Raw genomic sequence first — 13,735 nt, 5'->3', positions numbered from 1 at the left:
TGTATTCTCCACAGCCTTTCCCATGGCAGGTCACAAACTCTAATTTTCATGCATTAAGACTATTAAAACTTCACTCTGCTTTTCAGAAATTTTCCTTCAAGTTTTTAGTCTTCTTCCCTGGAATGTCCCAGAATTTGACAAGCATCATGAGGGGGAAAACTGGCCTTGAGCTTGAATCCTCCAGTTTGCCAAGGGCTATTGAAGTTACCCCATCCCTGGAAGAAGGCTTTTGTCTGTTCTTTGAGTTTGCAAATTTCCTTAGGGCAAATTGACTGGAGGAGTCAGTTCAGAACTCCAAGGATTTTCCTTTTCAGGAATCTTAGCCCCTTCAGTTCTTTTTATATCATCTGCTGTCTGTTGCTTGAAACTGGTAATTTCTGAATTTAAAACAGGTTTTATTGTTGTTTTCTGCTGTTAGATAATCCATCTAACCGGGAAACAGAATTCCAGCAAATATGTGCATAACTTATAATTTAAGACTATTTAAAATCTATATTTTGTAATTTCTGGTAGTAAGAAATAGAGGGTCTTAAAGTGATGTGGGTAATATTGCCTTCAGTAGAATTTCTGTGCCTAAAACAGCATGTGTTAAACTCACTATATGCTATGCCTAAAAACAACAACAAAGGAATTGTAAAAAATGCACGTATAATAGCAGCACTTGAGAAACTATGATTGAAATGGGTATTATTATCCAGATATTTGGCCTCCATTCTCTATTTTTGTTTTGCAAAAGTAGAACTGGCCTGTTTTTCTTAAGGTATTCATTTTGTGGAAGTTATTTGGATTATATTTACTATTAAATTATAATCATTGAATTTTAAAATGTTGATCTGTTCTACACCAAAGACTGGTGGTGATCCCCAGCTAGTAAGGAATGATCCATCCTTTATAAATACACACAGTAATTTATAAAGTAATACACAAAGTAATTCATAAATTTACTCATATAAATTCATAAATGTGGTTCTGAGTGTTTGGCCAGTCTCATTTGGGTGATTATATAAATTGGACTTTCCTGGCATAAACAAAAACATGAACTTAGATGTTCATAATGTTGAAATATATTGCTGAAAACTTCAATCACATTTCTTGTCATCATACATAAAAACTATTTCATTTAAATATCTAACTGTAAATGGAGAAGTTAAAGTAAATGGAGAAGTTAAAGTTGACTACTGTATTTATGTCATATATTTGTTTGTGTTTAATTTTGTTCTCATTTTTATCACTTTATAATTTCAAGTATTAGATTGGATGAAGGCTAATAGCTATGTTTCAATAATAACTTAAACAGTAATTTTCCTTTTTTATTTCATTATATCCTTAGAAAAAATGTAATTCAGAGAAAGATGCAAGTAATTAAATTCCAGGAGGATGGCACAAGATCTAAAAATAAATACTTAGGTTATAAAGCAGGCTCTTTAATTACTCACATTGTGGCAAAAGTTCAATAACTGGTCTTGTAGTTACATCCATATAAATTTAGTTGGAAACCACATAATTGTCTTGCTTGGCTTAATGAACACAACATGAAACAATTATAATTCAGATAAGTTTATCTTAATTTCTATTTCTATTCTTGTTGTCCTAAAAGAAAAAACAATGCTTGTTTCTTACTACTAAAAGTTAGCATAATTGAAAAAGTAAATTTATGCAAAATACCCAAATGCTACATTGAAGAACAAAACAAGGTGACTTGGAGATCAAAAATAAATCATCATTTTGTTCATAAAAGCTGCCCATGTTTGCAGAGTAACTTAAAATGAGCAATCAGACTAGAACATAATAACCAAAACTGAGAAGAAATTCTGACTCTTGAAATATGCAGAGAAGCTGCAGGAAAACCAAGAAAAACACATACGTTAAACTACATTTGAACTTCTGTTAATAGGGCAAAAGGAAGGACAAGAAAGTATATGCCCTCTACCTCTTGAGACCTTTTAAAGGATTTACGGTTTACTTAAGGTTCTAAGATTTTAAGTATTTTACCAAGCAGTGACTTAGTTTTATTTTAGTGAAGTGATACCAAGTTATATAAGATTTTCTCTTTAATTGTTATTTATAAATGAGAATAATTTTTATTTTAATATCAGTGAGTATTTATGGAGCAATTACAATGTGCTACGTAAGTAGCAAACAAGATAATCTCTAGCATATACGGTGCTCACAATGGGATATGGTCACAACTGTAGTGTATCAATAATTTAATAAAGTGCATGTTTAGGTACAATTTGGGAGAAACAAGTATGCTAATTTATATGTTCATGGCTATTCAGGGGGGCATAGCCTGGTAGAATAGTGAACAAGAAAGGTCTTAGGTAGCTACAAAGAATTTCAAACATTCTGGCCTTGCAAATATAAAGCTATGTGGTAAAGACAAGTACCAAAAATATATAGAAATGTAAGATTACACAGAAGCTTTAAAATGTTTCCCTGAAAAGACATTAACCAAGAAGTTCCTTTAAATAAAATTTCTTCTTACACTACTTGAGTAATTTATAGTTATGGAAAGATTAATCACCAAGAGAAGGTCAAATATGGAGAAATACATAATATCAAGTGTAACTAAAAATGCTAAATCCAAGCAATATTAATAAAAGGAAGATTTAGCACAGAGACATGCATAATTTGCAGTAGAGATATACATATTTCTACAACAATACAATCTCAAGAGAAAGTAACGCAATATGAGTCAGGTTTAACAAAATTGAGAGGCTCACTTGACCAAATACGACACTTAACCGAACAAAATTATTCCTGCAGTTGGGGCTTTCTTTTAATTTCTCTCTCTGTGTTCTGAACCAAGAGTTTGGGAAATACTGGCTTCAGGAATTTGAACTCACCAGTTTCATGGTCTCCCGTCAGACACACCTCGTACTGGTAGCTCTGGGACAGGGTCCCCGTGCCGCTGACGTCCACCAGGTGGCCCGGAAAGGGGCCCTCGGGCACCGAGCAGCGACCCACAGAGGCCGCCCCGCCCCTCCTGCACAGCCACACCGCGACGAACACCAGCACCGATAAGACGAAGAGCGACGACACCGACGCCAAGGCCACCACCAGGTAGACGGTGAGAGGGGCGGCCGGGGCCGCGTCCGCCGCTTCCGCTTCCGGGGCCGGCAGGTAGGGCTGCGAGAAGCCGTCCACCAGCAGCACGTGCAGCGTGACGCTGGCCGAGAGCGGCGGCTCGCCGTTGTCCTTGACCAGCACCAGCAGCCTGTGCTTGGCCGCGTCGCGCTCGCTCAGCAGCCGGGCCGTGCGCACCTCGCCGTTGTGCGCCCACACGCCGAACAGGCCGGGCTCCGTGGCCTTGAGCAGCTGGTACGACAGCCAGGCGTTCTGGCCCGAGTCGCCGTCCACCGCCACCACCTTGGTCACCAGGTAGCCCGCCTCGGCCGCCCTGGGCACCAGCTCGGTGCAGGGCGCCGAGGCGTTCTGCAGCGGGTACAGCACGAAGGGCGCGTTGTCGTTGTCGTCCGCCACGAGCACGCGCACCAGCGCCTGGCTGCTGAGCGCGGGCGAGCCGCGGTCGGCGGCGCCCACGCGGAACTCGAACGCCCGCAGGGCCTCGTAGTCCAGGGACCTCAGGGCGAACAGGTGGCCGTTGTCCGGGTTGATGGACACCAGGGAGGCCAGGGGCACGTGCGCGTCGAGGGTCGGCAGCAGCGAGTAGGTGACCTGGGCGTTGGCGCCCTCGTCTCTGTCTGTGGCGCGGACGCTGCCGATGTGCAGGGCGGGGCTGTTGTTCTCGCGGACGGACAGGGTGTAGGAGGTCTGGGTGAAGGCGGGGGCGTTGTCGTTGACGTCGGACACCAGCACGGTTATGTTGTGCTCGGTTTTCAGCCTAGGGGTTCCCATATCTGTGACGGTGATGGTGATGTTGTACTCGGCTCTGCTCTCTCTGTCCAGAGGGCTCTCTGTTACCAGGGTGTAGAAATTCTTTAAAGTCGGTTTTAGAATGAATGGCAGATTACCTGGAATAGAGCAAACCATCCTTCCATTGTCTCCGGAGTCTCTATCTCGAATTCGGAAGATGGAGACTACAGTCTCAGGAGCATTTTCTGGGATGGAGCAGGTGAGTGAAGGTATGGTAATTTCAGGGGCGTTGTCATTCACATCTACCACCTCTATGGCTACAGTGCCTTTTCCGGAAAGGCCTCCTCCATCTGTAGCCTCAATTTCCACGTGGTAAGATTTAATTTGTTCAAAATCCAATTTCTTTGTCAGTCGGATTTCTCCTGTGACTTCATTTATTGAGAAAGTTTGTTTAATTTCCTCTGATGCTTGGAACAAACCGTAGGAAACAGTCCCAAAGTTTCCAGCATCTACATCCCTAGCTAAAACAGTAAGTATTGGGGAGTCTAGGGGGATGTTTTCCAGAACCTGCACCTCATATGGAGTGTGCACAAACTCAGGAGCATTGTCATTGACATCCATGATCAGGATTCGTAACATGCTGGTGCCAGACCTAGGTGGAGACCCGCCATCCAGCGCCATGAGGGTTAAGCTGAACTCAGGCTGCTCCTCTCGATCCAGTGCTTTGTCCTGCACCAAATCTGGATATTTATTGCCCTCACTATGATTTCGAGTGACAACGTGAAAATGAGAATTGGGGCTGATAGTGTATTTTTGAAGACCATTGCTGCCCACATCCAAATCCTGAGCTAATTTCAACGGAAAAACAGTCCCTGGCTGGCTGTTTTCCGGTATTTTCAGGAGCATTTCCCTATTCGGGAATACTGGGGAGTGGTCATTTATGTCCTGGATTAATAGTTCTCCTTCAAAAAATTGCACCGGAGTTTCCAGGAACACTTGGAAATGCAGCACACAGGGTTCAACGGGGCCACATATATCTTCCCGGTCTAGTTTCTCCCTCAAAAGCAAATCTCCAGTCTGGCGATCTAGCAGCAAGCGCTGCTTGTCATCGTCACACACTACCTGGGCCGACCGGGCGGCCAGCTCCCCAATTCCCAGGCCCAGGTCCGTGCTCAAATGGGCTATAAAGGAGACGCTCTCTGTTTCTTCCAGCACAGAATAACGAATAGGCGCAGGGTGAGCCTGAGATAAGAATAGTATCAAAATAAATGTTATCACTTGCCTGTTTTGTTGAATTCTCTCTAGCGTCTCCATGTTGGAGCCAGAGTGCTTACATCCAGTCCCTTCAGCAACCACAAAAAGACCCGAGGTATTAAATTCTGACTTCTTGCTTGGTAGAATCTTCACAAAATTGCCTTTAATCTTAAAGTCGTTTAGTATATCGCTACTCAAACTCGTTGGTAACCCAGCACGACTGGCAAAGCTTCTTCTGTGTGGTGTTGATTTCGGCTGGCAACAAAGGAACACGGGAGCTTTTTAGGGCTCCTTATTCACAGTCTTAGCCGGCAGCGCCACCCTGCGTCCTTATTGAGAAACTAATACTGTAGTCTCAAGTCAGCCTATTTTGGAAGTGTCCAAATGCAAGCCTTTTTAAAAAGTGTATAGAACTTTTTTTTTTTTTTTTTTTTGCGGTACGCGGGCCTCTCACCGCTGTGGCCTCTCCCGCCGCGGAGCACAGGCTCCGGACGCGCAGGTCCAGTGGCCACGGCCCACGGGCCCAGCCGCCCCGTGGCATGCGGGATCCTCCCGGACCGGGGCAAGAACCTGCGCCCCCTGCATCAGTAGGCGGACCCCCAACCACTGCGCCAAGAGGGAAGCCCTAAAACTTTAAAAAGTTTTGTTATTCCATTAAATGGCTTAAGGTATAGGTTATTCCATTACATTGCATGAGCTACAATAATTGTGAGCACAAAGCAAGGGGCTATCTTCCTCTCCCCATACCCTTACAAGTGGAACTTAAAGAACTCCATTTCCCCTTTGTCATAATCTAACCAGGGGAGATAAACTCTTATAAAATTATAATTAATAATAGTTTTATCTGTTTATTTCCAAGTATGTGAGAAATTTATGATGGTGCAAAAAGTTTGTGTAAGGTGTTCTGTACCACTTGGTCTCAGGTTCTATTTTTTTACGCTGGTGTGCAAACAGTAATACAGTTAAATAAAGAGGCATCTTGCTTTGTTATAAGTCCTTTTACAGTGTGAGCCCACATTAAAATATTAAGGAGGTCAAATACTATTAGAATCAGATTCTTAGATCCAGAGAGGAAATGAAAGGATTTTTACAGATAAAGAAACAGAAGCTCAGAGGGTGATAGGACTTGATTATTCTACTTGACTATTATCAGGATAATATCAAGACAAAATTGAGTGAAAATCATAGAATTTTATTAAGGTAAAGCCTTAAAGTTTAAGCTGATTTAGCTAGATATCTGTATTTAATAATGAGTTTGCTTCTTACCACATTGATCCTTTGTAGCCCAGATATCACATTCCTTGACTAGCCAATTTGCGGGAAGATAAGAAGCAGTGATTTAAAACATTTTAATGTGTGAGCAAAGGGTACCTCAAGCTTTGCCTACTTATATATGGAGAAGAGGAGAGACTTGTTTATAAAATGGATTTCAGTGCAGCATGCAGCTATTGTGATTTCCCTGATATAGTAAGTTAACTGAGACACAATCAGTTTACTGGTTACAATTAGTATATTGAATGGAATACCACTTATCTTGGTACATATGGGATTTCTCCTCCTTAAATATCTTATAATTTAATTACTTAATTAACTTCATAAATTATGATCCACATTTAATGAATTATTTTAAAATCATGTCAGTAATCTTAGATTCTGATAATGATAGAAAATATTAGGAAAAATTATTATTATTTACTATTTTTTGGCCATGCTGTGCACATGCTCAGTCTTAATTCCACAACCAGAGATCGAACCCGTGTCCCCTACAGTGGAAGCGTGGAGCCTTAACTGCTGGTCCACCAGGGAAGTCCCAGGAAACATTATTTTTGAAAGAAGCCTGGACTATAGTAGTCATTCAGTAAATATCATTTGGATAAATTAATTAACCCACTCTAATGGTCATATTTCTACCTATATTAGATTACTGTGAGATCATGCATTCAGCCATGAACATGTCTGACACTGAATACAGAATTCTGAGAGATGAGAGTATAATACACGCTAAGCACTGTTCAAATAAATTTACTTTTATTCTAGCTCTGTTAATTCCCGTTGTAAGAGATCTAGTAATAGCAATAATAGTAATATTAATATGCTGTAGAATTTTCTTTAATGCTTAAGGCAAATGAGAGAAATATATATCAACATTAAGTGAAATGATAAAAAATAATAAACATAATGAAAAGAAAAAAAGAAAGAATATTACTTTAGATATAAATGGAAAGCAAATTTCCTGAATGAAACAAAAAATTGTTTCGTACTATATTAACTGAGCTCTAGTTAAAGTTAAAGAGTTCAGGACAAAATTCAAACTAGATTTTTTTACTTATTCCTATATGCTGACATAGTAATAGTGTTGCAGATTAGCTCTTTTCGATCCCTTTTGTCAATCCAAAACAAATGAAATCTAGGTAATATTAACATATATGTGTCACTATATGCCAGATAGTACTCTATGCATTTTACATACACTAACTCATTTTATCCCTCAAACAACCCTATGAGGTGGGCACTCTTATTAGGCACATTTTATAGACAAAGACGTTGAGGAATAGAAAGTTTAAATAATCTGCCCATAGTCATGCACCATGTGAAAATGGCAAAGGTAGGATTCAAACTATTACAGAATGGCTCCAGAATCCATTCTTTGATCTAACTAAGTGGAATTAGAGAGGTGAACAACATTTTAGGTAATTTAGATCCAAACTTCAGCCTTGCCTTGGGTACACAGATATCATAGGTGAAATATATTTCTATTCAAATTTTCAATTAATATAAGAATCTTTTAAATAGTTTGTCTGCCTTTAGAGATAGGTACCAGCAAAAAGAGGTGCTTACAAAATTTAGAAATTGAAAGGAAAACTAAGAGTCTTTTGTTGAGATCATTAATTAGGTTTAAAAAAAAAAAACTAAGAGTGACATGAATAATGAATTCCCTGTAGCCTTAAATATATATATATATATGTATAGATCTTTTGAAATGTTATCAGTGTGTAAAGTTAAAATCAAGAAAGGTGGCCTAAGATGATAGTTTAACATTGCATCATGGATTATTTTGCCAAACTGCCAAACTTATCAGAAAAAAACTATTATATCTGCATGGAAGAGGCAATAATGGTAAAGAGAATGACTACCTGCAAAACCATTCCATTCCAGTCAGGAAAGCTGCATTATCCATTCTGAAGGATTCATACAACAACTTACACAATTGGTTGCCAGACCTGAAGCACAATATTTAAAACATTTCTTCCATTTTGAACACACAAAGAGAGATAGAATAGTTAGAGGGATACTCTGGTAATTAAATATCAGTTTTAATTCCTCCTTGGTAAATTACAGGCAAGAACTTTAAATATCCTTGAGGGAAAGATAAAAATCATTTTAAAGGAATTTGAATACAAGAAGTCCTGAAGTTCAAATGCTAAACACATACTATGAAGTTTTGAGTAGTCTCACTTGTTTAAAAAAAGAGAGAGAGAATGCTTTTTTAAACTTCATGATGACTTGAAAACAACAAACAAACAAACTTCATGATGACTTGAAAACAACAAAAAAAATAGTATTTGTATGTTTAATTTTTCAATATTGTTTTGGCTACTTGCATTTCCAAGTGAATTTTACCTTCAATTTGCTAATTTCTGCAAAAAAAAAAAAAAAAAAACCAAGCCTGCTGGGATTTTGATAGGGATTCAGTTGAATCTGTGAACCAACGTTAAATCTCCCAACACATGAACAATTTTCCATTTACTTAGGTTTTCTTTAATTTCTTTCACTGATGTTTTATACTGTTTGGCATACAAGTCTTGCACTTATTAAATTTATTTCTAAGTATTGTATTATTATTATTATTATTATTGTTTTGTGGTACGTGGGCCTCTCACTGTTGTGGCCTCTCCCGTTGCGGAGCACAGGCTCCGGACGTGCAGGCTCAGCGGCCAAGGCTCACGGGCCCAGCCGCTTGGCGGCATGTGGGATGTTCCCGTACCGGGGCATGAACCTGCGTCCCCTGCATCGACAGGCGGACTCTCAACCACTGCGCCACCAGGAAAGCCCAGCTGTGGGTTTTTATAGTTGCGTTTTATCAAGTTGAGGATATTCCCTATAATTCTTAGTTTCATGAGTCTTTTTATTATGAAAAGGTGTTGTATTTTGTACAATGCTTTTCTTGCATTTATTGAAATGGTTGTATGGTTTTCCTTTTCTGTTAATACGGTATATTGCATTAATTGATTTTCATATGTTAAATCAACCTGTATTTCTGGGACAAATCCCACTTGGTCATGTTGTATAATCCTTTTCACATGTTGCTGGAGGCAGTTTGCTAATATGCTGTTCAGGATTTTTTGTACCTATATTCACAAGAGATATTGGTATTTAATTTCCTTTCCTTGTGTTATCTTTGGTTCTGGCAGCAGGGTAATACTGGCCTCATAAAATGAATTGGGAAGTGGTCCCTGCTCCCTTTTTTTTTAAACAAGTTTGTGAAATATTGGTGTTAATTTTTTTTTAAAAAAATATTTATTTGGCTGCACCTGGTCTTAGTTGCAGCACTCGAGATCTTCGTTGCCACATGCAGGATCTTCATTGCAGCATGCAGTATCTTTAGTTGTGGCATGAGGGAACTTTAGGTGCGGCACGTGGGATCTTTAGTTGAGGCATGCGGGATCTAGTTCCCTGACCAGGGATCAAACCTGGGCCCCCTGTATGGGGAGCATGCAGTCTTAGCCACTGGACCACCAAAGAAGTCCTTGGTGTTAATTCTTTAAATGTTCAGTACAATTCAGCAGTGAAGCCATCTAGTCCTGGCTTTTCCTGGTGGAAAGGTTTCTGACTACTGATTAAGTCTTGTTGAATAGGATGAAACATTCAGGATAAAGAAATCCATTTCCCCAGAGATAAATATAATGGGGGAAAAAACCTCAAAAGACAATACTTAAGAAAGACAATTTTAATTTTTGATAAACTTCTAATTTTTATAGAAGTTCAGTTTCTAATCAAAGTCTTTCCTCATGGACAGCCCATATTAGTTGGACACTATTGACTTCAGAAATCTGAATCCATGGGCTTCCCTGGTGGCGCAGTGGTTGAGAGTCCACCTGCCGATGCAGGGGACACGGGTTTTTTTTGCTATAAAGCATTTAGAGAACATATATACATGTACTTTCTTGAAATTCTTAAAAAATGGCCCTCAGGTTGATAATACTTACCTCTCAGAAGTTAAAAAACAAATTGTCATTCCACCAGACGCTTATTAAATAATCTTTTCATGCCAAACGGAAAAGCACGATCAGTTGTTCAAAATGCCTATGTTTAATTTTTTTTCTCAGTCATCCATCATAAATACACTTGAGGCAAATCTAAGAGTAATCTGACCTATTAACCTACATTTTTGGTCCACTTTTAGCCAATATAAGCATATACAGTGTTGAAATATTAATTGCAAATGTCAAAGCAGAAACTGAATTATATGTGTAAGTTTTATTTGAGTACTAAGCCCCCTACAGGATGATACACCTTAAAATGGTACATATTAAAACATTTTTAGTTATCTACTTCATTAACCACAGACAAAGTTGCTTTAGGAGTATTATAAAGAATATTACCTGACTATATTCAATAGGGTAAATTATAATATTGGTGGTTCAGAACTCTCTCTACATTGCTTTGGATAGAGAATTTGAAATGACTACCTTAAATAAACCTATTTGAAATAATCATTAAAAGATAACGCATTTATTTTTACTCACCTATTAGAAAAAGAAAGAGGCATTAATACTGGATTGAAAAGGTAGGAAGCAGATGAAAAAAGAACATGCAGAGTTAACTAGCGAGAAAGTAAAATCAAGATATAAACAAAATACTTTATCAACTCAAGAGCCTTGACTTAAAAGAAAGCATTGATAGCCAGACAACTTTCTGATTCTTCTGTTAATGAAACCTACGCTATCCTTGAAATTGCCTTTTTGCACTACTCCTGCCCAGTGTCTTGAACCAGACCCCTAGGGAGAATCGGCTTCAAGACGTTAAACTCATTTAACCCGGAGCGTCCCGTCAGACACACCTCGTACTGGTAGCTCTGGGACAGGGTCCCCGTGCCGCTGACGTCCACCAGGTGGCCCGGAAAGTGGCCGTCGGGCACCGAGCAGCGACTTCGTTTATGTCTAAGACCAGGATGTGAACCTGGACGGTCCCAGACCTCCGTGGGCTCCCGCCATCCAGCGCAGTGAGCATTAACCTGAGCTCTGGCTGCTCCTCACGATCCAGTGCTTTGTCTAGTACTAGTTCTGGGTACTTCCTTCCATCCCTACGACTGCGTGTGAGAACGTGGAAATGGGAATTAGGAGTGATCGTGTAGTTTTGGAGACTGTTTCTTCCCACATCCAAGTCTTCAGCATTTCCCAAAGGAATTATTGTTCCTGGTGGAGTGTTTTCTAGGATTTTCAGCTGCATTTCATTTTCAGAGAATGCCGGAGAATGGTCATTTACGTCTGTCACCTGGAGCTCATTTGTAATAAACTGCAAGGGGTTTTGCAGTAATATCTGAAACTGCAGTATGCATGGCTCTGCGGGGCCGCATAGCTCCTCCCGGTCCAATTTCTCATGCAGGAGCAAATCACCGGTCTGATGGTTGAGCTGAAAATACTGTCTGTTCCCTTTAGACACAACTTGGGCCCCTCTCGCGGCCAGTTTCCCTACACTCAATCCCAGATCCTTTGCTAGATTGGAGATGAAAAACCCCCTCTCTTTTTCCTCAGCCACAGAGTAGCGTCTCGACTGGGACCCAGCCAGAGACCCACCCAGAAAAACAAAGAGAAACAGGACTTGCCTTTGTCTAAGAAAGCGCTCTCCTCCGGCCTCCATTGCAGTTTCTGCCCTGTTCTTCCGAGAAATATTGTCAAGCCAGCCTCCAACAGCACTGAGAAACGCAGTCTTTTGCCTCCAAACCTTTGAAGAAAACCTAGCGAATAATCCTTACCAGAGTCATGGGTTTGCTTGCTTAAAAATCTGCCCCGGCTCACAACCCCTAGTTTACTGCACTGAATCCTTGTGTTACAGAGTATACGCAGTGCCTGCGGTTTATTTCTCCTTCTTAGTCAACAGCGCCACCGTGCGTTCTCTCACAGTTTCAAAATCTTGGAGAAGGTGATGTTTGCTGGGCTTTTTGTTTTGATTTTTTTAATCGCTTATTCCCTTTTATCAAACCGAGTTGATGCTACTGTAGGAATTTCTTCTGTTATATGGTTCAAATAAACACAATCTAGAAAGAAGAAATGCGCTCTTATTCTAAAAGAAGTGACTGTCCCTGGTAGAGTCCCATTTCCATGATTTTGCGGAAGTGGGCACCTGCTAGAACTACTCACCCCACCTCCTGTAATTATTACAGAAAAAGTTTTACAAGATTTTGCTCTAAGTGATGAAGCTTCGCTTTCCTACTTGTGTTTTTCTTTATCTTCCAAATTTTGGAAAATGCACACGAGTTGCATTTATACTCAGAAAAATGCTACGAAAAGACAACCTCAAGCAAGGTGATAAAAAAATTATAATAGATCATGTCAGGGGATATATCCAGAGACCACAAATGCCTAATTCCTTCCACATTTTCGCACTCACTCAAGGAACACAGAGCTTTCTCCTCTTCCTATTTCACAGTAATTCTATGATTACTGGTTTCATCTGTATTAACTCTTTAATCTGCATAACTGTATTTCACCTGTGGAAACCCATATTTATTGCGTTTGTAGAAGTTAGATGTATTGTAATAAGACAGACTATGTCTATATATCTTATAGAGTTTCCCATCTAATGGGGTGAACAGAGTTTAAACAGATGTGTAAACAGTACTATTCAGGAAATGTATAATGAGTGCACTGGAAGTATACAATATGGAGACCTAACTTAATGGGGGGGATTCAGAAAGTTTCCCAAAGATGTCCCATTTAATCTGGAATATGAAGGATGAGAAGAAGTTTGCCAGGCTAAAACTAAAATGGGAAGATTCCATATATAAGGAATGCAAAGGCCCGGGGACAGTAAAGCATAGCTATTCTAGATAATGAAGGTAGGATAGTGTACCCAAAGTTTAGTGTCTCAAGAGTAAGTGGGGGTCTTCCCTGGTGGCGCAGTGGTTAAGAATCCACCTACCGATGCAGGAGACACGGGTTCGAGCCCTGGTCCAGAAGATCCCACATGGCGAGGACTAAATTAGCCCGCACGCCCTAGAGCCCGTGCTCTGCAAGAACAGAAGCCACCACAATGAGAAGCTCATGCACCACAACGAAGAGCAGCCCCAGCTCGTGGCAACTAGAGAAAGCTGGTGCACAGCAACGAAGACTCAACGCAGCCAAAAATGAATAAATAGACATTAAAAAAAAAGAAACATAAATATCACCTATTAAAAACAAAGAGTAAGTGGGAAGAGAAGGCTGGACAGGGAGGCAGGGGCCAAATAATAGGTGGCTGGATTTTATTCTAAGAGTGAAAGGAAGCTATTGCAAGGTTTTGGGCAGAGCAACGAAACAGCACAAATATCAAGTGTTCACTATAGCTTCTTCACAATTATAAGTAATGTTATATGAAGGACCATTTATTAAATTTACTCTTAATATTAGTGATACTAAAAATAACAAAATTACACTTCTTATCCTTATGTTATCTTATTTGGTCA

At 40.0% G+C, this 13,735-nt stretch overlaps 1 protein-coding gene across 4 annotated transcripts; it reads right to left on the bottom strand.

Annotated features, from left to right (window-relative positions):
* Positions 1–1,353: 1,353 nt before the first annotated feature.
* Positions 1,354–12,077, bottom strand: PCDHB4 (protocadherin beta 4). Of its 4 annotated transcripts, none has more exons than XM_024752410.1 (2): positions 11,306–12,077; positions 1,354–4,507 (listed from the first exon to the last, which is right to left on the bottom strand). In XM_024752410.1, the coding sequence occupies exons 1-2, from the start codon at positions 11,929–11,931 to the stop codon at positions 2,755–2,757; spliced, it is 2,379 nt and encodes a 792-aa protein (XP_024608178.1). In that variant the 5' UTR covers positions 11,932–12,077; the 3' UTR covers positions 1,354–2,754. The 4 variants fall into 4 exon arrangements, with proteins under 4 accessions (XP_024608178.1, XP_024608180.1, XP_024608179.1 ...); XM_024752412.1 differs by having other exon boundaries at positions 1,354–4,901; positions 11,688–12,077; XM_024752411.1 differs by having other exon boundaries at positions 1,354–4,938; positions 11,737–12,077.
* Positions 12,078–13,735: the final 1,658 nt, after the last annotated feature.

The sequence above is a fragment of the Neophocaena asiaeorientalis genome, unplaced genomic scaffold (genome assembly GCF_003031525.2).
Source record: "Neophocaena asiaeorientalis asiaeorientalis breed wild unplaced genomic scaffold, Neophocaena_asiaeorientalis_V1.1 scaffold204, whole genome shotgun sequence".
NCBI classification, from domain to species: domain Eukaryota; kingdom Metazoa; phylum Chordata; class Mammalia; order Artiodactyla; family Phocoenidae; genus Neophocaena; species Neophocaena asiaeorientalis.
Note: the sequence above shows the minus strand (reverse complement) of the source record. Positions and strands in the feature narration are given on the sequence as shown.